Below are 20025 nucleotides of genomic sequence, written 5' to 3' on the forward strand. Positions count from 1 at the left end.
CCACATCACAGAAGACTGAAGACATAAGACACAAGACACAAGACACAAGACTGAAGACTGAGGACAGAGGACAGACGAGGTTGATGACGCGACGACAATGGCAATAAAAGCACTTACGCAGAAGAAAGACAAGTGTTTGGGCCGGAACTGGTGACGGAGACGGCACCGAGGGCAGTTTGAGGGAATCAATTGCTCGTGCTATGCATATTAAATAACAACAAAATAAAATGTTAAGAAAACCAAGTAACAAGAACGTACATAAGTTGTAATTGAGTTTGCAATTGTGGAGAATCAACGGGTCTTGTGAATAATCCAAGCATTGAATACCAAATTTTAATGCCTTCTCAAGAATTATTTGTACTCATATGTATGCAGTTGGAGTGGTCGATGGGGTTATGTTTATAATCAACACATCAGCAATAACATAGATTTGTTGTCAATTTGACCTACATTTTGGAGTTTGGCTTTCGGCTTTTAAGCCATATTGCTGCACATGGCTGGCTGGCTTTTCGCCAAGTAATGCTGTTAATTGGGTCAGACTTGTTCATGTTACTCTATGGAGCATTAGCCCGATAATCTTTGCACCACTTCAGAGTCAAGAGACCAGGCCCAAAACCCTATCCCAGATACAGGCCGTAGTCGACTCCCATCAATGTCCGGCTCTTTGTTACTCCGCCAGCTTAGACTCATTTTCATTGCGGATAATTTCACCTTTCATAGCTGGCAAAAGACGGTAAAACGATTTGGCGCTAATGTTGCCCATGTTAACCATGTTTTGTGCTCGTCTTTATGGCTTTCTTTTAACATTTTTGCTTTATTAGCGTTACTTTTTTTGGAACAACGCAATTATGCTCATTTCTTTAATGTGCCTCTCCCTCTACAAATACAAGTACGAAAATAATATGATGTTCCTCTGGGTTAATCAATGTTCTTGCTAATAGTAGAGTCTATGTAATGCCTTGGCAGATGGAATACAATGGAACACCACACCCAAACCTGGAATTGATTTCTGGGAGCGAACTCAGCTCGACATATTAAATTAATTGCGATCACTGATTAATCCGTGATCACAATTAGCTGATTGATTATTGGCCTCACTACTGTTTATTCAAATGAATAACATTTGCAAATCTACTCGTATTCGCATTCCCATTTGATTATCAACAATTAAGTCGCCATCGCATGCTCGCAAATTACTCAACCGTTGAGCAATTTGTGCAATGTTTCGGATTTTCGATTTTGTGTTTTATTTTTCAATGTTGGAACAGGTGCTTTGTATATTTAAATACCCTGCTCCCTTTTGAGAAATAAAATAAGGTATTTTAATTAGTAAGACTTTAAGCTAAAAGTATAAATATGAATTAATCAAATTAAGAAACTACAACTTTACCTGTTTAGTATTATAGTTTATTTAATGACTTTACTTGTGAATGATTAACGCAGAAGTTATTCAAGAAACTAGTTTTAGGTATTTACCCTTTTTATAGGGTACTTTAAAGTTGGCCAATTTTATCTAGCCTATTGTGACTTGCTTTGTTTTGTAATTTGCTCGTGTGAAAGGGTTGTGCCCATACTTTGCCTTTTTGCACGCCGATATTGTTGTAAAGTAAACAATTGTCGATCGCGTTGACGTCCTTCGTCTACGTGGAATTTCGCTGACGCATCAATAAAACGAGAAGCAATATCGAAAGATTTGTGTCATTAAAACAATGTAAAATTTCAAATATTCGCAGATATATTATTACAATGAAAATAGAAGCAGGCGGTATATAGTCTATCTTTCATTAAAAATGATATTATATTAACAGTCTGTATATTGGATTCTATTCTAAACATTTGAATTCAAGCCGACAACTAAATATGTATCTTTTTCTAACAATCAGAAAAAAAACAAGGGGGCTCCGCCCCCTGCTCGCTTCGCTCGCCTACCCCCGGCTCGCTTCGCTCGCGGTGAGGTGCGGCTACAGTCGAGCACGCTCGACAGTAGGATACCCTGAGCCCATGTACTCTTTTATAAAGTTGATTGTTGCCCATTTTCAATTGCTCAGGTATCAAAAATTACACACGCGAAACTATGAACAACTTTCGGTTTTCAGTCACTGTGCTTATCACTGCAGACTACGTTATTAATGCCTCACTGAACTAATACATCACTCGATTATGATTACGACCGATTTACAATTTATCAATTTCTAATTAATTTTAAATAAGTTTAATATAATAAACTTTAATATAATAAACTTGTTTAAAATTAATTAGAAATTGATAAATTGGTAAATCAAGTCGTAATCGTAATCGCTTGCAATCGATGTAGCGTGTGTCAAGGTAGCCACAAACTACAACTTTGCTCAGCCTGCAATCTGGCAGCACCCATTTTTCCTCTCTCACTCTCCCCTTACGCAACAAATTCAAGCCTGCCAAAGGCTGCTGCAGTGCGCGCGAAATTTGAAATAAAGGCAATGTCTAATTTTAAGTTCTTAAAGCGGATAATGCTAAGTTTTTTTACAACGATAATAAGCAGATACTTATTATATATATGTGTAAGGAATCGAAAATATTTATAACTAAAATTATTATTTTGCAGCTTTCAGTGCTCGGCAAAGATGCAAGAGTAGTGCTGCATAATGATCGCTATTTCTCTCATGCAATTTCATACATACATAGCTATCAGCTTCTGCTGATTTTTGCCATGCAAAAATACATATTTATATATTAACACAATTATATTTTAATCAAATTGTATATTTGTATATACATAAATTATACATTAACATTTTCATTACATGATATCGATAATATTTTTTGCTTATCGCTTAATTCTTATTTGGTACCAAAAAAAATTGGTACTAATTCGTTCTGTCTTTGTGCGCCTTGCATACAAACGTGAACATGCTGTCTCGCTCGCACGTTTGATTTGCCATCCAAATGTAATTATTCAACTAAATCTAAATTCCGAAATAACTTCTTTATTTATGGGTCAATTGCTTTGAAATTTTCAGGGTCGTTTAATACGCATACTTCTCAACTGATTGTTCAGTTAGGAGTGCTATGTCAAAATTGCGCCTGTAAATCGTTTTGTGCAATTTGTGGGCGAAGGGGGCGTGGCACCTAAAATTGGAAACAAACTTGACCTGCGTATGGTATCCAGGAACCTACATAACAAATTTGAAGTCTCTAGGTCATATAGTACTTGAAATCGAAGCCCAAAGAAAATTGGTACTATTTCTTACTGTGTTTGTGCGCGCCTTGCATACAAACGTGAACATGCTGTCTCGCTCGCACGTTTGATTTGCCATCCAAATGTAATTATTCAACTAAATCTAAATTCCGAAATAACTTCTTTATTTATGGGTCAATCGCTTTGAAATTTTCAGGGTCGTTTAATACGCATACTTCTCAACTGATTGTTCAGTTAGGAGTGCTATGTCAAAAATTGCGCCTGTAAATCGTTTTTTTTCAATTTGTGGGCGAAGGGGCGTGGCATCAAAAGTGGAAACAAACTTGACCTGCGTATGGTATTCACAAACCTGCATTCCAAATTTGAAGTCTCTAGCACTTACAGTCTCTGAGATCGACGCGTTCAAACAGACGGACAGACGGACAGACGGACAGACGGACAGACGGACGGACGGACAGACGGACAGACGGACAGACAGACGGACAGGGCTAGATCGACTCGGCTGTTGATCCTGATCAAGAATATATATACTTTATGGGGTCTGCCACCCCTCCTTCTGCCTGTTACATACATTCTGCCAAACACATTATACCCTTTTTTGCCCATTTTCAATGGGCTCAGGGTATAAAAATATAAATTTGATTACACATACTATAACAATAAGTATTGTGTATACGCTAAAGGGTTTTAAAAGCAAAAATTAATGTAGAAGAATCACAAGAGGCAAAGGGTAAGAGTAGAGATGCGAAACAGAATAAATGAAAAAAAAGTTGAATAAAAATGCGGAATCAGTACACTGATCTTTGGCATTGTAATTGCTGGAACCGCTACGCTGTTTTATCGAAGTCGAACAATTTCTATTTATGCCGATCCCGGAGACCCCCACTGTAGAATCGACTGTGCGGAGGTTGTTGAAGCGTCGTCGGTCCGGTTGAGGTTAAGATTGAGATTGAGTGGTGCGAGATGCGAGGGAAAGAAAGCAAAGGCAGCAAAACAACAAACGGCGATCCGATTGTATTCGACTCTTCGGTCTTATTTTTACTTATGAAAATCAGAAGAGAAAGACACACACAAACAGATATAGATACTCGTACAAGAAAATGTTAATTTTATGCCTCTGGCTGAGCGCTCACGTAGAAGTTGGTTGTCGTAAACGACTTTCGATTCAAAAGGCATCGGATCAACGATCCACTTGTAAAGTACTAACTGCTCCAATTTTCACAAATTTTAAATGCCCATTATTTGAAAATAATGATGCGTAATGTTGTAAGTACTTACAGCGAGTTGATCCAATTTTAAACACGAATATGTGAGAACAATCAGTGTTATTATGGAAACTAACACTTTACTATACTTTACTTAACATTACATAGAAGAAGTTTGCGTCCTAATTGCTTAGAGCTGTTAATTAACATGACATAAAAATTGGGATCTGTCCTGTTAAATAGCATATCATATTAGTATCATGCGTCTTGTTCTGTTAAGCGCTGCTAGTTAACATAACATAGAAGTGGAAGGCGATCTGTTAGCAGAAGCAGTCAAACTGTGCAAACAAAAGGCGGAAAAACTTTAGCATAGCCTTAATATCATTAATAATAATTATATTTAACTGTTTATTTAATATGAGCGCAAATATAAATTATGAGTGTGGAATTGACAGAGCTACAAGTTAAAAATAACTTAGATTTGCATAGTCGATTGATACTTTTTAAATTCACAACATTCTTGGAATATTTTTTTGACCATTTAATACTATATGCAGCTGTCCGGTATGATCTATTCATGATTATGTTTGCAATACACTTAAGTACAAGCATTTTATTGTACTAAAATAATTTGCATATTACAAAAACTTAAGCGTTTTTTAGCAAGCAAGATTTACGCACATATTAAATAACCACCATGTAAAGTAAAGCTAGTTGAAATGCTTTGTGCAAGCTTGTTTTATGGTAAATTGTAAAGTTTGTGCTCATAAGATGTTGTTGTTTACATTGTTGTTGTTGTTGTTGTTGTTGATGGATGTTGCCTGCAGTTGTCTAGTTTTACCAAAAGGGGCGACACATTAGTTGCCTCTTTCGTGATTGTGTTTGCTCGTTGTGGTCTCGTGGTTTTCAGTTTTACTTTTCCAAATACATACTTTGCGTATGTAAATACTTGGTTGTTGTATTCCACTTGTGGGTTATGGCATTGGAGAGTCGTATTACAAGCCAGCCATCTGTGGTGCTAACAAATGGGGCCCAACTCACATACAAATCTAAGTTTCCATCCATTTAAGTAAGGATAGGTATATAAATTCTATCCTGTCACAATTTTGATTAGTCCATTCTAATCATGCATTATCTGTTTTTATTTGGACTGCATTTAAACCAAAAATATTTATAGAGAAAACTAATTTTACTTTTAATTTCCGAAACAAGCTTGACAATAAATAAAAACAACAGTTGTGCCACATTAAATTAATAACAAAAAACACACACAGATAAAAGCACCAAAAATGAAGAAACAAAAAATCAAACTCGTTTAGAACACAAAACAAGCTTTTGTGGCTCTCAATAATTTATTCATGAATTCATTTAGACGCATTGTTCAGCTGCTTAAAACAAACTTTTACTTTTCATTATTGTTCGCCATTGTTGCTGTTTATCTACGAGTATGTTTTTGTAAAGAAATCGTTCGTATTGCAATTAATCTTCAACGAAGTCGGCCAACCAATTAGATAACCATATATCCCCCCCTGCAAAGACCTAGCGAAACCCCCGACTCTCCACTCTGGACTCTCGACTTCCAATAGAGTGTGGGCAGCTGAGTGAAAGTTTTCGACCCGTTCTATTCCATTGGGCCCCTTACCCAAGCTGCCACTCTCAATGCTTACAATTTGCATATCGCCAGTTGCACTTTCTGAGCGTAGAAATCGGGTCAAATAACATTGCGGCATTTCAAATGAACCCATCTAAACCAAATATGGTTCATTTTAAATACTAAGTATAGATTCTTTTGAAAACATTTGGCAAAAGGATTAGCTCAGCAGATGACCTTACACGAGCAGTTATTGGCATTTTAGTTCAAGCTATTCTTATGCAAATCAGTTAGCAACACGCACGCAGACTTTCAATATGCCATATGAATGTGGATATGTAAATGAGAATGCCACAGCGGTGGTCTAAATACCACCTAACACCCAAAAGGTGAAACTAAGAATTTGGTTGAGGGCTTGGCTCCGTTTGCAGGACTTGAAACGAGACTTCCTGATTCAGCCTTACGTAATTCAGTCGCCTCCTCTTCTACTCAATAATAGGAAATACTTTAACCGTATTTTAAAATTAAAAATTATTTAGTTTTAAACTAACTACATCTATGACTTTTATTTTATTCTACAGCCAATAGTACAACAATGTAAGGACACAACGAAAAAGCGACTACTGAAACGGAAAGTCTTTGAGGCTACTTTATTTTGTGAAGAGGAAAACTAATCTAAAATCAGGTAATTGGCGATGCCATTATTAATATTAATATATTATAAAGTCTTTACTAAAGGCAAAATCTAGCAAATATTGATTTTCATTTTGAAAGGCAGCAAATCAGTTGGCCAATATTTGTATAACAAAAGCTGATCTAGTTAGTTGTTTGTATAATGGATGAGGAAACAAAGAGATTAAAGTTAGCTATACAAAGCAAACAGATAAAGTATCTGGCTTGAAGCTGTTTCTCGTTCTCGTTTTCGTTCTTAGACACTAATGATAAAAACCTATTATGTATACACATTTGTTGTTTTGGCTTCAATCATTAAAATATCTACTTATTAGTAGAGTATTATTAAAGATTGAAATTACAGTCTTGCTTCGACAATAAAACTACAACTCATTGTTGTTAAGCTTGTTGTTGATAATGATAATACATAATGAGAACATATTTATATTATTTGTGGATTGAGTTTCCTCTTGTGTTATCATGTCATTGTACTAGCGAAAGCGACAGCTTTATGGAGTGATATGCACTAATGTATACTTATCCATTTAGTCATATATTGTATTTTTTGGAAAAAAAATATTCTTGATATTTAACTCTCTTTTATATTTTATTATTATTGCATATGGTTGTTAGAAAAAGTTAAATAAAACAATGGGATTAATTGGGGTTCAATTTTTTTTTATAAATAAATATCAAATATGTAAGTTATTTTTTATTTTGTTTAAACAATTACTTGACTAACAGTATGCATTTAGAGAAAGCGTCGTATGATACAGTATAGAAACGTTAAAAGAAACGGCACAGTACACACCCTCAATGAAATTACCTTATTTGGTTATTTGAAGGGTCAACGCTGACGGAGTTCTTGGGTTATTCGTTGACTAGGTCAGTATGTGTATGTCTTAACAGTTAGTTTTTTTTTGACGACTGCGCAGTGTCATTTGAAATGAGAGTGAGAGTGTGAGAGCCTTGGCAACAAAATCAGTCAACAGTCAAAGCTATAATTTTGCATACATGCTCATTCAATATCCATAGACGGTCGTAATTAGTATTGTTTTGAATATTGTGCTTCCGTGCGCAATTTAAGCAAATTAAATTGAGTTTCAGTTGCGTCTTTTTTAGCTGACTTTGTTTCGTTGGCAACATGTTGCTGGGAACATGCTGCTTGCAGTTACTCTCCAACTGCGCTGATGCTGCAGTCGCTCTCCCGCCCACGCGAGAGCGGCTTTTGGCTGGAGCGCGCTCCTTGACCTTGGACACACATAAAATGTTGCTTCAGCTTTTTGCGCTTCGCTTGTGTCATGCCATGTGTATCCGTATATATACGTATGTTTGAGTGTGTGTGTGTGTGCGTGGCTTTGCAACATATGTGCTTGTGTGTGTGTGTGTGCGATGCTGAAGCTGCGAATATATGGACTCCAGTTCAGAACGAGAATAACGCATTTTAGTCGCGTTTATTTCGTTGGCAGCCACAAGTTGTAGCCTCGCGGCGGTTGCTGTGACAGTGAATATGACCAAGTGTAAAGCAGAAATTAAAATCATCAGCATTTAATGTATATACTTGAATATACATACATGCATGTTTATATGTGTACTATATATCTTATACATATATTAATGAAATGGCGCACACGCGACAACGATCCCCCACAAAGTTGAATGCCGTCTGGGAACACTCAGTCGAGAGAGCTGATGCTCCTGCTGCTGCCACTGCTGCGGGGTAAGTGCCATATGAGCTGCCAATCTGCGGCCAAAGTGACGCAGTCATTCGAAAATAAACAACCAAATCATCAGCCTTAGCATCAGTTCAGGGACAGAGAATCTCTGAATCAGCAAAAGCAGAAGAAGAGCAGCAGCAGCAGCGGCAGCAGAGGCTGAAGCAGAGCAGATGTCGCTGCCGCTGCGTCATCGACGTTGCTTTATCAGCATTTGCCCTTTTCGACAACCTTTTGAATTTGCTGTTTGTTTTATTGATTTTTGCCATTGTCTCATAAAGTGTGTTTATTAATAAGCTGCAGAGAAATTCCCTAAAGTAATTTCAGAGGCAGGCAATGCCAATAAATTAAAGAATGCTCCTAGTCAGCCAAATACATATACAGTACTGGCCAAAGAGTCAGATTCACTTTCAATTTCGCAGTTTAATTGCATATAAATTACCTCATCAATTTATTTGGAAAATAAAATACCTAAAGAAATAATGAAACACTAAAGCATTTAACAGAAATCAAAGTGATCTCATTTCTGAGCAATTATTGCATATAAAAAAATAGTTAAACATTCAAATTTAACTATAATTGTGTGCTTACTGCTTTCCCTATACATAGATAAATAAAAAAAAGAAGTTTTGTATTTTCTTAAAAGTATTAAAAAGCTGAAGAAGATATCTCTCAAGTTCCACATTTGATAATTGACGTTCTTTATACACTATATATAATAGCAGCACATTGTTAAAAACTCACGTCTGTTTTACAAATTTAATAATTTAATTTAATAGTGTATGGAACTTTAAATGATATTTGTTTAATTACAAATTTATCAGGCCTGTTCAATAGGCTAGAAAATTGCGGCCTGGTTTAGTACCCTTGAATAAATTGTTGCCCCGATTTAAAGTTTCTAATATTTGTTATTTGCAATGAGGGGAAAAATTGTGGTCGAAAAACAGGCATCAAATTTGTAAGTCATTAAAATTAATGGCTTAAAAAATAAATAAAACAGTCAACAGTTTACTTAGGGCAACTGGCACTAAGTAACACTTTTGAGGTCTCGGACTGAATCATTGTGTAAACGTGCAATGAGCATGCATTTTTCATTCAGCTCATTTCGCTTTTCTATCTGCTTTCCGGTCAGGGGCACTTTCCTTTTCAATTTGAGCGTTTTCTGCGCATTATACCATTTTGCAATGACGTTAGATGGTCTTTTGCAGCTGTTGTGCTGTCATTGAGATTAAGTTTTTTTTTTTTTTAATTGTTGGCAACAAGTGTTTTGTTGTTGTTGCCCTGCCTTGAGAACTTTTTGTTTTTGTTTTTCTATTTTTATGACCAAGGCGACAAGGTGTAAGGCAAACCGCGTTAGAGTATCTGAGGGTTGCTTCCTCCTGTCCCAAAGCCTATTGTCTGTGTTGAGGCTGTTTTATTGTTGGCCACATTGTTTGGCCCGGCCTATCATAATTATGTTGGCAAATTTGAGTAATGAGCAGGTGCAATTACCGTGTGTAAGCAACAGATACAGATACTTACTAAGTAATGCTCATAGCCAAACATTGACGTGGGTATGCAAATCTTACTTACATACGTATAATTAAAGTTTTGTTGTTTCTCATTTGCGTTTGTTGCGTTTCACGGCATCTTAACTTTTCAATGTTTGTCTGTTAGTAAGTACAATGGTAGATACATATACACACACACACACACACACAGATATAAATTACGCACACATGCATGCAACTTATACCCTCTGAATCTGTTAAATGCAAATGAAAGCCAAAGTTAATTTGTAAGATTTTCACGTTGCGATATGTGAGGCGAGTGCAACTTCATGACAGTGCAACTGCGTGGCTTTTGCGGTTATTTATTCGTATTCGTATTCGTAATACTCTATGATCATTAAGCTGCTAATGGTGTTGTTGGTAATTGCCACCTTACAACGAGTGCGTTTGCACTTGGCGCATAAAAGTATGCAATACTTTTTATACTTCTTTCTTTTTGCTGTTTACTTGAAGCTGAACAACGGCACTTGCAAGTGCTGATAAACCACCTGCTCTCACTCTCTCTGTCTCTCTTCTCTCTATATATCTGTATTATGAAATTATTTGTAGTGTTTAAATGCGTCTTATTATATGTAGCATACTTCGAGGCTGAGTTGGTAAATAAAACGAATTGACATTAATTAACAATTACTTATATATGTTATATTTATTAAATAAATACATTAAAAATGCCATGTATTTTCAATTTAAGTTAAATTTAATAGATTTTAAATATTGCGTTGCTTTTGTGTATTTAGAAATCTTTAGAATATGTCTAATAATTATTTATGGTAGTATATTTGCTATAAATGCAGCAATTATTTTATTTTATTTTATTTTAATTTTTTTTTATAGAATGTCTTCCGGCTTAATGTCGTGTGTGCGGGAGAATTCGCCACCCCTGGAACTGGATTTATGTGCATCGGGTCCGCTGTCATTGCCACTGGAAGGCAATAGCAGATCCCATGGCTATCGGGGACCAACCACTTCCACACCTATTGCTAGTCCAGTGGCCACAGAAGATGGTAGTAGTTCAACAAATGTGGGTAAGTCACAACTTTGTCTCTTCGATATTATGTACCAGATCAAAGGTGTTTATGTAAGGAGATACATAATTATGTGCATAGATACGAGTGTGTGTGCAAAAACAGTCCGCGACTTTCCCGAACGACAACAAACAATTGGTACAATGCGCAGCAATTGTTTATACCCTTTACAAGTTGGGTAGCTGCATGCTGAGGGCCATTTAGTATTGCCTCTAGTTGATGACTCGCCTCTAACTTAATTGTTCCTCCCGTGAGAGAGCATTACTTTAGTTAGCTTATTTATTTGCAAACATGTATATTTATATGTATGTACCTATGTATGTATGTGCATATGTGCATAATTAGCTGGGGCTGTGAATTTCGTTTTGTTGTGGTGCAACCGCATTCGTCAGTCTGTCTGTCACATAAATCTGCAGACAAAGCATAAAGTCTAGTGTACATCATCCATATGTATGCACATACAAATATACAAGCATTCGAGTACATATTTAAATATAAATACAAATGTACATGCATGTGACCTTTTAATTACATATGTTTGCATTTGTGAAATTGAAATAAATTTCTCTGCGTATTATATAGATAGTCAATCTCTTTTTACTCAAGAAATTTTATAAAATATTGTTCTTTTCAGCACTTTATATCGTTAAATGGCTGCAACATCATTAGTCATTATCAGTAACAGCAATATAGAACTTATCACACAAAACTGAATGCTTGTAATATTTGTTCAACAATGAAAATTCGTTATTACTATCCACAACATCGTAAAGTCAATGAATAATGTTTATGTAATTACGGATGGTAAATAACAACAACTTTCTACAGTGATGAGGTAGACTGCGAAATTCTATGGGAGGGTAACCAATGGAAACTGTTCCCTTTGTTGTTGCTAACATACAGAAGCAATAACAATACAACAACACAACAATACAATAACAAAGCGAGCTCTCACATAATCACTTACATACATTTGAATTCGTAAGAGAACAGTAGCTGTTAACCAGTCTAACAGGTCACTGTTATGCATTTACAGTTTGCTGTTTTGCATTAACAGTTCGCTGTTAATAAGCATATGTCATGGTATGTAGGCAATGAAATCTATTGTGTAGTGTAGTACGAATAAAAGGCAACAGCAAGAGCTAATCAGTTAGCCGCTAATAAGCCAAACATTTGCCGATCCGATCCGAGGGTCGTTCGGGTTTTTTTCGCTTCGCTTCGATACGATTCGATTTCAATTTGTATTTGGTGTTTTGTCTGTTATTTCGATTTCGTCGCTGTATTCGTATTCGTATTCGTAATCGTATTCGTGTATTCACCTATTCATTCTGTGCTCTCTGCTCCACCTGTGCAGGTGAACAATTTGTAGTACCAGACGCGTGTCTTACTAATTGCCGAGCTCGTAACTAACTAAATTACAAATAAAATAAACTTTAACGCAATTGCAATTGTAATCGGTTCATACAATTGGTAAATCGATATTTGTAATATCGTTTCATAATTTGCTACTATGCTAATTTTATTACAGTGAGTCAAGATAGAAAAACGCGCATTAATATTATTAAAAAAACGATCAAGAAAACGATCCAGAAAACTGTTAACCATTAAGTGAAGTGCATAATCGTGTTGTTATTGATTTCTGCGATAGCATCATCAAGTGAGACATATATATTAAATTTGCTCAACTTCTAACTGTGTTCGCATGTTTACAAAACTCCCTGTAAACAATTGAGCGAGAAAATGTTTTAGACCAAAAAAACATCTGTATCTATTTTCGGTGATTTTTATTTGAGCAGGTAATATTTAGTTTTGAATTTTTCTTTCGATTTTTATTTATTTATTCAACTAAGAAATGCTTAACATCGATTTCGCGGAATTTGGTACACAAAACTTCAATAAACAAATCAAGACAAATCGAATTAGTTTTAAAAACCGAAACATAAATTATTTGTATGTATAATGTATCTTTTTTATATATGTAGCTTACATTTCAGATATAATTATGCCAGACAGTCACGACTAAAGCCCCATTTGACAATAGTTTAGTTCGAGTGCCAACCAAGTACTTATTTGGGTCAGATATTATCAGGCAATTATACTGCTCAATGGGCAACGAATTTACTGGTTCAATGAGAATTATGTCTTAGCTGAATAGAGGAAAAGAGAGGGAGAGAAAGAGTGAGCGAAGCGGAGGGTAAAAACACAAATAATTGCTTAAAGAATGTCAAAGGTTTATCAATTGATTTTTGTTTAACACTTGGCAAAGTAATCCAAAGTGCCTAAAGTTAGAGATGGTAGCGTGATTTTCAATATGCAGACGAAACGCAAAAATGTTGGATGATTATTTTTCGAATGTCATAAATTATTTCAAATCACATTATTATTTTTTATTATTGTTATATTCTAAACAATAAATAAATTCATTTAAAATGTTATTCCGTTTATTTTTATTAAATTTAAAAATTAATATAATTTAATTTAATTCATTTTGTTGCGGCAATTGACTTTTTGCCTTTGAATATTCAGAGATTTGTAATAATTTTTTAGATTTCTAATAATTGTTTTGTATGCTAAATAATTATTTAAATAATAAAAAAATGTTTAGCTGCTTTTTCAAGTTCTTTCAGTTCGTGTCAAGTCGTGTCACGACACGTGCTCAACTCTTTGCACAATCAGCCGAGAATCCGGGTGAATGTGAAACGTTGTTTGTTATATCACTCCCCGGAAATGGGAGGCAGTTGCATACAGAGTCAAAGACGAAGACGAAGAAGAAAATGTAGAATAAAAAGACAACGTCGAGTTGAAGTCGATAGACGGCGGTCAGACTTAGAAAGCTCTAATTGAAGTGGCTTGAGGCATTGTGTAATCAGTTTCATGCCTCTTCTAACAGCTTGTTTTTGTTGAGTGTTGAAAGTCTTTCAGTTGCTCTCAGTTTTTGCGGGTGACTGATAAGCTTCATGTCATCGTCACGTTGTTGCGTGATTGAAGCCAACTTCCCAGAGATTATAGCCTGCCAGCGTACTCTCTTATCGATACTGATAGTCGCAAGTAGTTGTTGGCAGTTCGACTTCTTTCTAAGATGGTATTGACTGAATTATCAAACAAATATAAAACCCGTTGAGTCGCATTATAAATATAGACTGTTTGTATAATAATTGGCTATACTCGTAGAATTCGAATTCGCCAAAGAACTGATTAGACTTCGCAGTAGCCAAAACGACTTGAAGGCCAATGGAATATGCACAATCTAAGAGATTTGCATTGAAAGAGCCATGTTGCATGTTGTAAGTTGCAAGTTGCTGTCGACGCAGTGCGAATTACGCAATTTTAAGTTGTTTGCGTTTTCGTTTTCGCTTTGGTTCTCAATGCTTCTCTATTTATATTCTACGTAAGTGAATTAAGCACTTGTAAAGCGGATAAGCTGCCCACACGCCAATGCCAACTGGGAATGGATGATGACGACAGGCGTGAGGGAGGGTGGGCGTGGCAGCAAAGGGGGCAAGGCGCAATGTGGCTCACTTGACCTTCCTTCCATCCAACAGCCAAGCCAACGAGCCACAGCAAAAACAAATGCCCAAAGCATGGTTAACTGAACAAAAGAGTAAAGAAATATAAAAACTGGGTAAAACAACACACACACAAATACATGTGTCAAGTATCCGCTCACACAGTTATGGCCAAAACAACAACAACAACAACAACAACAACAACAACAACAACGACAACAACAACAAGAGTCTCCAATTACTGCAACTCGCTGTTGGCTTTAAAAAGTGGATTTTGTCATGTCTGAGCTATTGCCAGTTTCCATTTTGCCAGTTGCCATTTGCCAGTTGCCAATTTGCATTTGTGCGCGCAACATTTTCAATTGATTAATTAACACGAGTTAATGCGTCTACTTTGTTGCAAAGGCCGCCAAATCACAGACAGACAGACAACTCGTCGAATTCGACAGTTTCGATTACCAGTTTTGACGCCTCTTCGCAATTGGCTCTTTGCCACATCCATATTTCATTTAGAATTTGTGTCAACGCCAATGCCCTACTAACAACAATGGTAACAAGCATATACTTAGCTTCATTTGTACAGCTAAACATAACTGAAGTGAATGCTCCCTTAAGCAGACAACTCAATATAGTATTGTAAAAATAAATAGACAGACCAGATTCTTATTTAAAAATTTCGAAATGTTGCTTAGAAGTTACTATATGAAGTAGAACTTTTAAGATCCGTTTCAAAAGTTAGAAAGATTAAAGTTAGTTAAGGATTACAATTAATTTAGAATTGTTAATGCCAGAATGAATTGTCGTTGTAGATTATAATCAAAAGATACTAAATACACATAATACATGTGCTATATGCAAAACTTTATTTATAACAATACTATAAACTGGCACATCAGTTTCGATTACATCACATAAATTGCCTCATGCTGCCAAATAAGCTGAGGAGACTTACAATGTTTTGATAAATTACTGAAATCACATAAAAGACAATGAACAAATAAAAAGAAATGTTAAATGACAGTGCCAAAGTAAAAAAGAAAGAGAATTTAATATAATATGGACAAAGTATTACCTAACGACATCATTCCAAATACACGATGATATATAAAGTATTCAGAAGGAAATGTTTGTCATTTCAAGATTGAGTCATCGTGATTCATGTTGGTGATAAAGTTTCGGAAAATAAGATCTGATTTGCAGTGTTGCGAAAATGAAAGTTATGAGAGAACTCTATACTATTTACAATAAGTGAATGTGGTAGCTCTTGTAGCCTTGATAACAATTTATTTAACCTTGGCAATTTAATTCTTAAATTAGACTTTAATTCTTATAGGCTTTGACAGCCTATTCCCTCCATGTGTAGTATATAAATACTCAGCGACTTGGCTCGCGTGCCGGCTGATATGCATATAGCTTATTGACTGGCCCCAAAACGTGACTGGCATACTGTCGCTATTTATTATAGTCGCCTTGGCAGCTAACGGTAGCATAGTCCGTGGTATGGCCTATTGATTAGAAGCTTTTAAGGGAGCCAAGTCACATTTCGACTGCTTGAAGTTGACGACTCATTAACTTCCGCTGACAACCTTTCATTGAGGCAGGAGAAAGTCCTATGTTGTACTTCTGTTAAAATTATATTAGTAACAGCTTGCCACTGTTAAGCGTAGAGTGTTAATGGAAATTATGTTATTATTAATTGTAGCTGTTATGCTAATTCCATTTAATGTTAAATTGCTGTTAGTAAGAATTTGTACTGATAAGAGTATTATGTGAATAACAACTTTAGTACAACTTATTTAATATTACTTATATTGTTACTTATAATTATCATCACCTGTATCTAGTCCCAAGCATTCATCTGGGACATGAATGACACAAGCGCATATAGAATTGAGTCATGTTTAAGGTTATGACATCATGATCCCCTCCCTGCTTGCATGTGGGAACTGTATGAGAATATGTAACTGGGAGAATGTAACTGCTATCATATTTGAGAACATCTCTGCTAAATCTATTTACGGCTTGTGCAACTTTTCAGAGTCGCGAAATTTACGTGCTTCTTAGCTGATTTCCGATAAGTACGAGTATAATCGTTAATTGAACAATGCAAACACCGTGCAAAGGCGTTAAAAGCATTTGCCATGGCACATTGCTCTTTCTTCGCTTTTTTTTTTATCAGCAATAAAAATAAACGTTATGAGGTTATTGACGACAGAACCCTAAATGAAACTGGCAACAACAATGGAAATGGAATTGATTATAATTTACAATACGATTTAAAAACAAATAAATGCTCGTAACCAAAGCGTAGTAAATGTGTCTGATATTTAGGATCCCCTCTGGAACTCTATGGTACTTTAATTACCTATGAATTTGGAATAGGGTAATGCTGTCTATTATTTTGTTCATATAATATAAGATACTCTTTCCATGGAAATGTGTATTTACTCGTGTATTGATAGATTAGATACGACCTTGCCTAAGAACAACTAGACTTATTCTCTCACTCTCTCGCTCTCGCTCTCTCTCGCAGTCCCATTCAGTCATTCACTCTTTCCCCCTTTCATTCGATTATTTGGCTTTTGGGTGTTCCCAATAGCACATTGACTTCGTTTTTGCCTATTTATGGGCATGTTTTTCGCTCGTTCGCCAATTGAATTGTTTTTGGTTTGGTTTCTTATCAATCATGTCAATGATTTGTGACACCAATTTCGAAAGATGAAATAAATTTGATTCGCAATTAATACATTCACACCCTTTGTCCATTAAATTGGTAAAGTTGTAAAAATCTACATGCTGATAAATTGTCTTATAAAATATAAAAAACTCCCACAAAAGAAAAAGAAGCAGGAAGAAAGTGATAATCACATTCTTTAGTCTTTATAAAGTTTAGCAAAATGAAATTTATTTTAAAGGGTGATACCAGTGCTATAATAAATTTGGGATCATATATCAACTATAATTATTATATTTTGGAGGAATATGATAATATAAAGCAAGCTGTACTTTTTATGTATTTTTCCAAATGTCGTTAGTACAAAATGTTTTAATTTTTTACTTTGTATCCAAATTGACTTGTTTTCTTTCCATCTTCCACTCTCCTTGTAGAGCAACAACAACAACAACAACAGCAGCAGCAAAAGCGCCGTCGCTTTCATCCGTTACGTAATTTACGGCGGATCTTTCGTCGACGGACAATCAATAGTGCGGACAGTGCCGTAGCTGCCGCTGGAGAGTCAACTGGGCCGGGTTCTTGCAGCACATTGCCACCACCGACGAGCAGTTCCAGTGAGAAGAATCTGCGGAGCATTGCACTCTCCGCATCCTCCTCCTGCGCAGGAGACAAAGTCTCGGCGTCGGCTTCGTCACCGGCGTCACCTTTAACCCACCAGCAATTGCATGAGAGCTACCAGACGCAGTCTCTGCCCAAGTCCAAGTCTTACAGCTCCCATCGCGATGAGCTGCTGAGCGTGTTGCTGGGTAAGAAGAGATCAAGCAAACAGCAGACACACGGCTTCGAGCAGCCCTCAGTCCAAGTGCAATCCAATCCCGACGCCATGTACCAGACACAGCGACAGCAGATGGGCGTGGCCGTCTTCCCCGACGCCAAGAGCATGAGTCGGAGCAGTTACTTCGTGGAGAAACGCCACCATCAGCGACAGCTGCGCAGCGTCGGCGACTCCTCACAGGATCTGAACACAGAGGACAGCGGCGCCGTCGGAGGAGCTGCCGACATGTCCGACAGTCAGCGGAGCCTCAGCGAGGGAAGATTGCTGGACGTCGATGCGGATGGGTAAGTACTGGCAATCTTTTCCGAATCTCCTCATCTTATCTCTCACTCTCTTTCCCTATATTGCTCTCTCTTTCTTCTGCAGCAGCGATTACACACGCGAAACCCTTTCGCAATCCCATGACAGCGTCTTCTCTGAGTCAGCGACAGCCAGCAGTCTGTCCATTGTGCTAAAGGTGAGTTCACATAGCGCCATTCAAAAATTGTTTAGTGATAGACTGACAGATACTCTGTATTTATACATGTTAACTCAAAATAGATATTTATAAATTGAATTTATAAATATAAATGGAATAACGACATTACTTTCAAAACAATACTTCACCTCTACTTTAGTGATAGACTGACAGTCACTCTGTATTCATCCATTTTATCTCAAAATACACTTTTCACTCAAAAGATTATTAGATTTCTATAAATGAAATTTATAAATATAATTAGAATAGCCACATTCCTTTTAAAACACTGCTTAACTCAAAAATTTAATACTATTTCGAAAAGATACCCTGTTCAATTTTACAATTGCATTTTTTTCCATTTCTTAAATAATTCTTTTGTAATATTCAATATAGTTAGATTATTATCTAAACTAAAAATTTAGTCTGGATGATTTTCATATAATCAAATATATAAATATTATTTGAAATCATTGTCAGCATATCATCTTCTTCTGCTACTTTTATGATATAGCAACTTGAAGATCTGAAAGAGTATTCAGTGTTCTGTAACTTGAACATAAATGAAATATCGTGTCAGTCGACAGTTAGCGCCATAGACTCAAATTATGTGTATTACAAGTATTAAAAGAAGAGAAAACTCATTATTAATTCATGGCTTAAAGAAAACTCTTTACTGGTAATTCGTTTTGGGTTTGTTTCTATCGATCCGCATTCCATAATCCTTGTCCACAATTAGCCATGAGTCATGGTAAACAAAGCTGCTACTCAGTTGGGCTTCTCTTTACTGCACAAAGCACCCTTAAATAACAGTTAAAAACTTTGGAATGGCCTCAAAGGGTCACCAGATGATATATGCTTCAATTTACCCCAACATGGACTCCAACATTCTTGTTGTTATTGTTGTTACTCATGTTGTGTTGTGTTGCAATCATTTAAATTGATTTTAATCAAATTCAATTTACTCGCATGCTTATGTCGGTTTGTTGACATCGGATTGGGATCGGGGATTTGATTGGGGATGGCTGTTGACTCAACGCATCCATTGTTAGCTCAAATATGTGACTTTATTGGACAACTTTCAGTTAATTTTGATAATTCTTAATAGAAATGCAGAGCAGAAATATATTATTAATTTTTCAGTGAATATTAAAATTATTCTTTAAAAAATGCATTATCTGTACTTCAGTAATTCCAGTCTGTTCTTGGGAGATCTGCATGGTTTTACCTTTAAAAATATTTATCAATACGATTTTTTTTATCTTTTACGTTCCGTACGTTCCGAAACAACTACCTCGGTAAAAGGTTGTATTTCAGATTTTTAAAGTGTCGTTTTATACTAATTACGATATAAGGAGTTGATTGAAACTTGAGATTTAAAATTTTGAATTTTCAAAATTTCAAAGGGTCCCCCCTTACCATCCAAATCGAATCTTGGTCGAAAATAATTAATTTTTCTAAATGAACAAAATATGAATACAGAATGAATTGAGAGGCCAAACCATGATCAATATGACATTCCGCTTGAAAATCTGCTGGGTTTTAACAAAGTTATGACAGTTCAAAGTTGGTCAGACTTTGGATCTAGCAACTTTACAAGTCAAAATTTTTGTCCAA

At 36.0% G+C, this 20025-nt stretch overlaps 1 protein-coding gene across 1 annotated transcript in view; it reads left to right on the forward strand.

Moving 5' to 3' along the window:
* The window catches only part of LOC117783119 (serine-rich adhesin for platelets), a 33041-nt gene that overhangs the window by 2977 nt on the left and 10039 nt on the right, over positions 1-20025 (forward strand). The window contains exons 2-5 of the mRNA XM_034620329.1: positions 6556-6659; positions 10746-10936; positions 17551-18235; positions 18318-18408. Coding sequence (XP_034476220.1) covers positions 10747-10936; positions 17551-18235; positions 18318-18408 — 966 coding nt within the window. The 5' untranslated portion in view covers positions 6556-6659; position 10746. The remainder of the gene's footprint in view (positions 1-6555; positions 6660-10745; positions 10937-17550; positions 18236-18317; positions 18409-20025) is intronic.

The sequence above is a fragment of the Drosophila innubila genome, assembly GCF_004354385.1.
Source record: "Drosophila innubila isolate TH190305 chromosome 2R unlocalized genomic scaffold, UK_Dinn_1.0 1_C_2R, whole genome shotgun sequence".
Taxonomy (NCBI): domain Eukaryota; kingdom Metazoa; phylum Arthropoda; class Insecta; order Diptera; family Drosophilidae; genus Drosophila; species Drosophila innubila.